General features: G+C 39.4%; 1 protein-coding gene across 2 annotated transcripts in view; it reads right to left on the minus strand.

Moving 5' to 3' along the window:
• Window positions 1-10,322, minus strand: part of TPP2 (tripeptidyl peptidase 2) — a 47,545-nt gene extending 37,223 nt beyond the window's left edge. Inside the window, exons 1-9 of one of the 2 annotated variants that reach the window (XM_038173428.2) lie at window positions 10,101-10,321; window positions 5,096-5,224; window positions 4,517-4,612; window positions 4,074-4,178; window positions 3,293-3,417; window positions 2,442-2,605; window positions 1,299-1,453; window positions 840-916; window positions 183-310 (exon numbers count right to left, since the gene is read on the minus strand). In XM_038173428.2, coding sequence (XP_038029356.1) covers window positions 183-310; window positions 840-916; window positions 1,299-1,453; window positions 2,442-2,605; window positions 3,293-3,417; window positions 4,074-4,178; window positions 4,517-4,612; window positions 5,096-5,224; window positions 10,101-10,262 — 1,141 coding nt within the window. In that variant the 5' untranslated portion in view covers window positions 10,263-10,321. Of the gene's footprint in view, window positions 1-182; window positions 311-839; window positions 917-1,298; window positions 1,454-2,441; window positions 2,606-3,292; window positions 3,418-4,073; window positions 4,179-4,516; window positions 4,613-5,095; window positions 5,225-10,100 lie in introns of both variants that reach the window. The other variant, XM_038173427.2, reaches the window with a different exon arrangement.
• Window positions 10,323-10,546: the final 224 nt, after the last annotated feature.

A 10,546-nucleotide genomic window follows, 5' to 3' on the forward strand; every position in this document is an offset into this window, starting at 1 on the left:
TCCCTTAAGATTAATCTTGAAGGCCAGTAGTATTTTAACATTTTGTTAGATTTAGTATAGCAATCAATTTGTGATCCCAAACATGTAACAGAAGTACACAGCTTGACCGGACAGAAGCTGAATCCTTTTTTTTTTTTTTTTGGAAGGTGAGATGGGTTGGGGAGGAGGTCGTGGTGACGTACCTATTACACTAGACGTAGTGCCACCAGGACATCCGACTGTAGAAAGGCAAGGACCATTATTTCCTGCACTTGAAACATAGATTACGTTGTGTTTCCACACTGCTTCATTAATTACTTCACAAATTCTCCTAAAGTAAGAGAAAAGTCTTTAATCAACAATATGGGTTTTTTCCCCCCTACATAGGAAAACTGCCACGATTCCTAAGCAGAATTTCTGCAGGACCAGTCAGAGGAATATTTTTCTCTGCTTCCCGTATCAGGCAGAGCTGTTTCCAGTACTGAAATTACCCACAAAAAACATATTCTATTTTAAAAGGGAGTAACAATCATGTAGCAACATTAAGTTTAAAATATGAAAACCTAAAGTGTGAAATACGAAACCCAAACAAACAAAAAGCAACACACCAAACAAAAAAACCAACACAGATTGTGTGGTGTTCCCACTAAAAGAATTCTTTACTATTCCAAAATACTCCTTGTATTACAAATTCATAGCACTTTCAATATGTTTAGTTAATTTTTGAAGATATTTAGAAGAGTAAACCAATTGGGCCTGCACAATTCATTCTTACTGACAGAACATTTACACAAAACCAAACCTTTGAATTCCACTTACATATTGTTAACGCTTTTTATACTAACCACTGCAGCACTTACCCAGAATTTGGCCAATGTGTTGCCTCTCCATAGCTATAGTTAACAAGATCGCATTTGTATTTTATTGCTTCTATCATCTAATAAAGTAAAAAGAAAAATGAAAATACATACTAATCTAGAATAAGTCAGTTATGGAAAACCAAAGAACATTTCCTTAAACTGATCTACAGAAAAGGAATTATTTCTTTTAACTCTACAAAACATAGTGACTGAAGTAAATTACATTATAAAGTCATTTTCCATATAACCAAAAAGAACAAAACCCCCAGTCCTTGAACAACCTTCTATACTAAAACTCTAGTCTCAAGATATGTCCGAAAACTTTTTTTTTTTTAAAGCTTGCAATAAAATAGGACAACAAAAAACAACCTATAAACAACTGAAGCAGAAGGTGTTCCACAGTATTCTACAGTTAAGTTAAACTGCTGAGATTAATAATTTATCCAGTTAAATACCCACAGCTCTTATTAGACCAGTGCCAGTTTCCATTGTACTTAGTCTTGTATCACCAATCTTGATTGCAAGAATCTGAGCCCCAGGAGCGACACCATTTCTTTCTGGTTCTTCTGGAAAGTATCCAGCTGCGATACTAGCCACGTGTGTTCCATGCGCTCCTGAGCAAATGAGAAGCCATAGCACTCTATGTTTATTGAACTTTATTTATACCAATTTAATACACTGTTGCTCAATTCATTTTCATTTACTGAACTATAATACAAATTATATTTAAATAGAGTTGCATTATACTAAGAGACAAGAGGCCAGTAAAGAACAGCAATTTGCAAAACAAGAACAGCTTTTGAGGGAGACAGGATAAGAGAAGGAAATATTAACTAATTAACTCCACTAAGAGAAGTTATCTGACAGGCCCAACTTTTCCTACTCAAAAGTTACAAAAATTATGCCTAAAATACCCAGATAGTAGGGATTTAAAAAAGAATTAAAACCATATGTAACTATAAAAAGGAATTTCACAACGTTATTACTTATTTAGAAACCAGAACTGTTTCTGTAGTTCTACTGAGATAAGACAGTTTCATAAGAAATCAGAATGTTTTTAAAATCAAATACATTCATACTATCTTAACCACTCAGGATATTTCCAAAACAAAATAGGATTGTACACAGAATGTACAAACATGTGATGAGAGCAGTTGGAGCTACAGTTAGTGACATCTGCCATCACATAGAAGTTCAGATAAATCAAAATAAAAACTAAGGCGCACATCACAGATGTTTTAATTAAGATTCTTAAATTATAAAAGCACAAAGGACAGCAACGAAATTCAGCAACCACCCTATATTTCAGAACAAAACAAAAAACAAACTTATTTGAAATACGGTTCACTACTTTAATTGTACGCCAGTAAGATACATGAACATCTTAGCGTAACTAACTATAAATACACTATGTATACAAACATATGGATAAAAAGACTATTTCAGAAACAAAAATGCAAGCAAGTTTAGTAACATGATGTCCTTATGGGTTTACCACAGGAAATCTGAATACTGATTTTTAATTCCTTAGTAGTGAGTGCTATATTAATAAACTGCCTTAAGTCATTGCAACGAAGTTTTCTTAACATTATTTTCAGTTACCTCCACTTGTCACAATGGAAAGAAGGTTTCCATCATCATATATATTCACGGAGTAATTCAACATTTCAGATGTTCCAAAAGATCCATATTCCTGAGCCTCTTTGTAGGTTCTCAGTACCGTACAGCTGGTTAAGTCACCACTCTCAGTTGTATCTATGCAGGCTCTGTTGACAACAACAACAAAAAAGGTAATTTTCCATCTGCTATATACTTCCAGGTATTCTGTCTTCATACAGGAGCAAAACAAATACTTGAACAGGCCTGGTCCTGTGTTTATGGTATCTTACCTAGAATCATAGAATTATCCTGAGTTGGAAGGGACCCATAAGGATCAGTGTAAACCCAGCCTTTCACTGATTTTCAAATGCTACTAAATTCAAAATAAATCTCTTTGTGAAGCCAGCATATGGATTTTTTTTTCTTTGAGGAAATTTTAGTAAAGCTAGCTGTTCAGTACCAGTACACAAATATTTTAAGTCTTAGCTACTGGTTTGTATGATACACTAATCGTCAAGAAAAATGACATAATACATTCTGAAGCTTGTGCAGGGAAATTTATGCCTTTTTAAATTATTAATTTCCTACTGCCAATGGATGCTGAAAGCAATTTTATTCTTTGCCTCAGAGGAAAATCCCACAAGTTTAAACACAGAATTGTATTGATTTTAGTAAGACTTAATTCTATCTCATCTTCATTTAAGATCAAAACTTTATCATGGTATAGTAGGGTTACTTTAAAGCAAATTTTAAGCCCTCTACAAAGAGAGGGATATAAAAATTAACACACTCCTTAATGTAACCTGTTAGTTTACATGTGAAACAAGACATTTTAGACAAGCTGAGATATTTACCTCCAGGTCTCACCATCATTCCATACTAAACAATCATATACTGGGCCAGGATCACTATATTTTTTCTCAAAAGAATTTAACAGTTCCACTTGATTTTGAAGTTCCTCCTTTATTAGCTTATTTACCTAACAAGACAATAAAAACACAGATAAGAATATTTCTAAAATCTTTCTAAAATCATTACTGTGCATAAATCAGAAAGGAATATGGCTTATCACTGTAACACTATGTATTTGTTCCACTACTTCAACAAAAATGCAGGACTATCACAGAAGTCACAAACATCTAGAAGCTCAATGGTCTCCAACAATGCACTATTTATTCTTGGCATGGCATGTATAATTATTTCCAACTATCATATTTAATGCCATTATTTTTTTCTACAGATTGTTAAATGATACGGAACTGCCTGAAAGAACGTCTGATACTTCAACGAAAAAGTATTTAGATTACAAAAGAAAGGGTGTTTAGAAGATTCCAACTTTAAGAACAACTTTTTTTTTTTGAGGCTACCATCTAGAATTAAAAATAAAACTTAATAAAATATGGTACTATGTATTTGAACTAATACTCTTTTCATATTTGACAACAAATTTAGCAAGTCAACAACATTAAGCAAATCAAACCACCCATCCATTTATTTTAAAATCAGTCAGAAGATGTACTTGTAAATGATCATAAGCGTCTTTCTTTCACCCATGTAATAAAAATATTCGAATCCTCTCAACCGGGCACAAGTTTGTAAATTTGTAGTTTATGATTTATTTAGAAGCATACTAACCTGGGAGGGAGAACTATGAGCAGCATCAAATTCTTCTTGTTTCCTGCAGGCCTCTGCTAGAGCCAGCCTGTGAAGAGGATCCCAGAGCTTTTCCTTGCGTTCCTTCTGTAATATAAAACTCTGTTCCTCAATACATACGTCAAAGTATGAAGACCACAAAGCCATTTGCAAGTTCTGATTTGAGACACGTCTAAAAGGTTCAGTATAATATTGGAAGTAAACAATTGCTATACAGGAAAGACAGGTATCAGTAATTTCCAGACTTTTTGCCTCAATGGACCTATTTAAGGAGGACCACTTGACCACCTGATGTGACAAACTTCACAGCAATCAGCTTAAGAACACCTCTCAACCTCTGGTACATGTTCTAGTTTTTCAGAAAAATTTCCACATAAGAACAGTGAAGTATGACTATACACCAAAAGCAGAATGTGTTTTCTTACCTGAATCCTCTCTTTAAGAGCTTTAGGATAGATGTCATAACCGTTTTTTATGCCAATGTGATATTTGCCTGAAGGATTTACCCAGTTTGCTGGAATCTACAAAAAAAAAAAATGCAGAAACAGGTTAACTAATGGCATTACAAACAAACAAACAAACAAAATACAAGCAAACAACAACCAAACCACTACTGTGTAAGGGAGCTTAGCAGAACAGACTATACTTTATGTATATCATAAATCATTATCAATTAATGTGGCACTGCAGTCAAAACATCTTTATCAGCTGCCCACTGTACTTTCAAAACACAGCCCCCCATTTTAGGTAGAGATATAGGGCACTAATAGTACTATCAACGAGGAGAAACACTGTCATCAAGAGTTACTAAGAGTTTGACAGGGACAAACATCTGAGTGTTTAACTTCTCATCTTGGTGTAGCTTAGGCCCTCAGGAGACCAGAACCATTATCCTTGATAACAACAGGAAAAGAGACCAACAGATTCACTCTTACAATCAATTCCACGTAAAATTCAGAGAAAAGCTGGTAGATGCCTCTCTGTACCACCACACAAATTCTCACCTTTAAGGATCTTCCGGAAAGACCAATAATTTCCCCGTCTTTAGGTTCTACAATGGTAGATGTAGTTACATCACCACTGCCTGTTGTATCAATTATATCAACTATCTTGGGCTTCCCATCAGTTGTAATCTGAAAACGAAAGCACAGAAAAATTGAAAGATCAGTTAATTAGCCTCTAGCATACAAATAATTTCTTTTTTGTTTCATTTTTTGTTAATAAGAATATCAAGTAACTTTATTAACCACCTAATTAATCTTTAACAGAAGGACCTAAAAACAGCTTGAAAGCAGTGAGATCTCGAGCTAAGAGTAACACGCCTATCTTCCTGGCTTATAAATTTTCCCTTGATTTGCAAAACTGCTATTTGCAAAAAACACCATTTATGTTCCAGTGATTAGCAACATTGCTTTCATCCTACTGCTCCAGCCAAGTTTTACAGTAATGACAGCACAAACCTAGCAAGATGAAAGGTACTGAACTACATGCAGTTACAAGCTGGAGTCTTAACTGAGCATAAATCTAGCATGAACTCAGACTATAATCATCTTATTTTTCTGTTACAAGGACTCTGTCTCATATTTTATTAAATGGGAAGTGCTAAGGGCTAAAGCTATATATACACCTAATACTGTGTAAGGTATAGTTTTACCTGAGTGAAGAGAAAGGAGAACTGACTTGCTAGGCAGAATTTAGGAACACAGCTTCAAAGCCTGCTCGAATTAAATGAAAACTAGCCCCAATGGACGTTATGGCAGGTCCAGTTTTCCTACTAGGAAGGAGTCCAAGTCTACCCAACCACAGGGAGACACGATGATGTGTTTTTAAGGGGAAAGAATCAAATGGATCAGATAGGAGCAATACAAGGAGCTTCAGAAGTGAAGGAAAATATCACATAGCATTGAAGAACGACACACCATTTGACTTCTAATGACTTCTGAGAAAGAATATAGTTAGCAGGGCAAACAGTTTTTTACAAGATACACAGCAAAATAAAGCAACCACTGACATACCTATAGCCCCCGTCCGCCTAGAGGAACCTACTACACAGTTACTAAGAATATGGCTAAGACCCTTACACATTCAGCAAAAATATTCAATGCTATCTTCTTGTAATAACATGCTTCACCTATTAGATCAATTTACTCAGCAAATAAACTGTTCCACATGCAGAAAAGTAACTGCTTGAAGGATAACTGGAATTGGCCATAAGTACCTAGTTTTACAGGTCTGCATTAAAGATTGATAAATAAAACAAACATCTCCTATATAATAACTGTACCAAAAGCAGGGGGAAAAAAGCTTCCTGTTCAGGACTGTGGCACCGCTTGCTGTTTTCCACTGCTTAAATATTTGGTACTTTTGCTTTCATGCTCTATGAATATTCTTGATCCTATACATAACGCAAATGGCAGGTAGTTTTGCACAAATCATGTTCTGGAATTGTGGATTCCAGCCACCAGAAACGAACAACACGATCAAAGAATTTCATAAATCACTCCTGCTGTCAAAAAGACAATTATCAGGCTTTTATCACACCTCAACAAATACGGACAAGTACTCCAAAGTCTCAAACTCCCGTGGTTTAAATCAACACAAAGCAGCAAACAATGGTCCCTCCAACACCCCCCCCCCCCCAAATAAAAAACAGGTTTAATAGCTGTCGAAAACAACTGCAACAAGTACAAACAGGGCATTGATTCCTATTTCCCAGAAGGTAACAAACAGAACAGCTCTCATTGCAGAAACCACCACTGCTAGTCTGTTTGTAGAAATTCACATTGAGTTACAAAAACCACTAAAACCACGTTAACCTTCTAAAACATCTGCTGAACAGGCATTACGCAGCAGGGAAAACACACTTGGGCAATTCAGTGCATAGGCTTTCACACAAAGTAAAATTTTCTTGTGTTTGTAATTAATGCCTTCAGATGCCTGCCTCCACTCACAGGGAAGTCAAGAGCTGCTCCACTAATAAAGCAACAGATTACCCAAATCAGACACTTTAGTTAGAGGCGTGTTGAAAAATAAGCTGTTCAGTGATCAAAGCACAAGAAAACAAGTACGAAAACATAATCCGAGGTGACGTGTGTGAAGCAGACAAGTTATACCGCAACAGGTGGCCCGAACACCAATTTATGCCGTAGTGAGCTTGGGTAGTTTTGAAGGTTGTTTCGCAACCACTCCAGAAACGCTATGTGCAATTTCTACGCTACGCAGCTCTTTTGTCTTCCCGCTGAATAGCAGATCCAAACACACACGTGTGCTTGCGCCATTACAATCAACAAATCGGAGTCTTTCAGTCAGCCACAGAGAAGTGAGCATTTCAGTTGCAAAGGTCCAAGGTTCAACTCCTAGTGGCAGCGATCCAGACAGTCAGTCATTCACCGCAAGCAACTGATATGGGTTCTTCTGCGGACATGAGCTGCTGCTTGGCGTACTGCCCACCAATAGCAATGCTACAGTGAAACTCAGATTTCAACTGTTTTTTCAGGTCCTGTATTTCCGAGGGTAGAAATTAAATCAATGTGAACTTGGTCAATTTCCTTGTCTGATCAGAGAATCCTGAAGTACTGAATGTATTACAGACAGGAGGTATGTTTCAATACATCTCGCAATAAAATTCAAAAAATGTAAAATTTCTATGCAATGAAATTTGAAAAAAAATGTATCCATAAAAAGCACAATTGTACTTTTACTATCATGGTTTTGCCACAATCATTTGAAAAAAAAATCTACTTGGTAATTACAGAATGATTTTGTTGTTTATACATTTTTATTGAAGTTTCAAAAATGTGGTTTCATGTTAACTCTGACTCTAGAACACATGAAGAAGTTGAACACTTCAAAAATAAAGCATATGTATAATCCTGGCAGCTGATGCATATAAGAAAAGTACAGGAATACCACTCCCTGTGATGATGCTGCATGAAAAAGGCAAAGCCAGATGCATTTGAGCATACTTTTATCCAACCATACAACTTATCTATCGTGAAATACAGCAAGAAGCAACAGCAGCAACAGGGAAATGACGGGGTGGGGATGAACAAAGACAACACATATACAACCACAACTCTCCATTAAACTTCCGCGCCCACACAGAATTTCATCAGGTACTGTGCCTTAATGAGGAATCAAGAGCCAGGATTTGGCAGATAATGCTAGGAAACAGATTCTGCTGAGAGGGGAAGAAAACAGTATGTAAGAAGCCGACAAACTGAACTGTGAGTTGCTGGCAACACGCAGAGCGCAAAGCAATGGAAGTCTAGGTGAGAAAGTTCACTCGAGGACACCGGCTACTAGACATTCAGAAAGGAAAGGAAAATAAGTACAAATTGGATTAACGTCTTACGTAGCAAAGCAAGAAAAACAACAAAAAATACAGCTGATGCAAGTAGGTTTGTTAAGCCCAGTAACTAACATCTGTATAGCAGCAAATGTCCAGGGAAGAATGTAAACATAAAGGTGCTTCTCTGTCATACCCTAAATCGTTCTGTCTCTTGGCAACTGACTGCATGCTTCGCATTTATGTTACTGGTGTTGACAAACCAAAGTATGAAATAGCAAGCAAAGGAAACCTACCTAAGAATGAGACACTGCAGAGCAGCAAAACATGACCTTTGTTTTTGTTTTGACTAAGAACCCCGCTACACTCAAAACAGGACAGCTCACTTTGGCCTTTAATTATTATTGACAGTAACTTCCACTAAAAGATGCAATGCCTATTAACCGTGCTGCATATAGTGCCCTCTTTTTGCTTTAACCAACTGACTCAATTCTCCAAGTTCTAACCCCGTGCCACACTGAGAACCAGCAGTAAGTCAGACAGCAAGAAAAAGCAGCAGCAGAGAAGAGGGCAGGAGGGAAAAGTCATCCCAAGGCTGGAAAACACATGCCACCACATGGCTGCTCCTACTGTGCAGCACGCTGTCTCACCCCAGGATACCGCCTTATTCTGGGGAGGCAGAACGTAAATTGCCTGGTTCACTGAAGAGTGAGGACATCCTCCTTCTGAAGCAGCATTTATGAAGCTATGTTTCAGAGCGTGCACTGCCTGCATCTCCCTTGCAATTCCCCACACCCTGTGCAATAAGCTGCCACATTGTGTAGATCAGCAATGTGCATCCAGCTAACACCCCCTGAAATTCACTTTCATCCACTGGAAGTTGTATTTATTTTTCCAAAGTTCTCTACAAATCTTTTGCTTCACTCCCTAATATTTTATCTTCCAGATAAAGAAACCAGGTAACCTCAGACTTTAAGGAATTATTATGAACCCTCATGATCTCAGCCTTGACCATACCTATTTTCTTTAATCCATGCCAAAGTAAAGCATCCCCTTATTGCCCACGAACTCATGCTTTTTTGGTTCACCACTCCTAGTTTTGACCTCTGAGGCATTTTGCTTTCACGTTTAACTTCACAACTACGCACATCCCATTTACATACACTTCTACAAACCTGCCTTTATCAATGACATGGACAGACCTGGGAGTAGCTCGTTTGCTTTTTGTTTAGCTTTTGGCTAGCTTCAGTCCAGCTTCACTGAACTCAGCCACAGCAGCTGCCCAGTCTCACCCCAGACGCCCTCCTCACTAACCCTGTTACTCCTCAGAAGAGCATCAGTTAGGAATGCTGCACTAAACCCACGCCAGGGCCAGGTCCCTGCCCCAGGGCACTTGAGACAAAACCCGTGCCAAACAAAGGGCAAAGCCCGGCGCCGCTGGGCTCACACAAAGGCCCCGACACCCAGGCGGGTCGCGTGGGGGCCATTTCTCGAGGCTTCCCCCGCCACCTCTGCTTGGAAACACGCTGGCAAGAACCCACGAGCAGCGGTGACATAAAAACCCACGGAGAAGCTCCACGATAAAGAAGCGTTAATAAACAAACGATAAAGAAATACCCCCCCCCCCCCCCCCCCCCCCAGCAGCCCACCCCGGCCCGAGGGCGGCCCTGCCCTGCCCTGCCCTGCCCGGCGCTGACTCAGGGCGCTCTACCGGCCGTTACCTGCATGCCCGGCGCCCCCGGGTCCACGCCGGTGTCGAGCACGGCCAGCAGCACCCCCCGGCCGTCGAAGTCGGGGAAGCGGGCGAGAAAGGCGGCGGCGCCGGTCTCCTTCTTGGGCAGGAGGCCGTGGAAGGGGAACGGCTCCTCGGCGGCGGCCGCCATCACGCGAGGGCAGGCCCAGGCCGGGCCGCGCTGAGGCGGGGAGGCGGAGCCGAGCCCTGCGCATGCGCCCCGCTGAGGGGACGCGGGGATAGCGCGGCCCGGGGCTGCGCCTGCTGCCGCCTGGTTGTTAATAAAGGGGATGTGGAGATGCTTTGTGTGCTTCGTTTATTTATTTATTTATTCATTCCTTCCTTCCTTCCCAATCTCTTCATACCCGCCCCCCTTGACTACCCGAAGCGCCAAATAAAATTTTTGGTGGGGTTGCCAAGGGAAAACGCCCGCTT

The sequence above is a fragment of the Anas platyrhynchos genome, chromosome 1 (assembly GCF_047663525.1).
Source record: "Anas platyrhynchos isolate ZD024472 breed Pekin duck chromosome 1, IASCAAS_PekinDuck_T2T, whole genome shotgun sequence".
Classification (NCBI taxonomy): domain Eukaryota; kingdom Metazoa; phylum Chordata; class Aves; order Anseriformes; family Anatidae; genus Anas; species Anas platyrhynchos.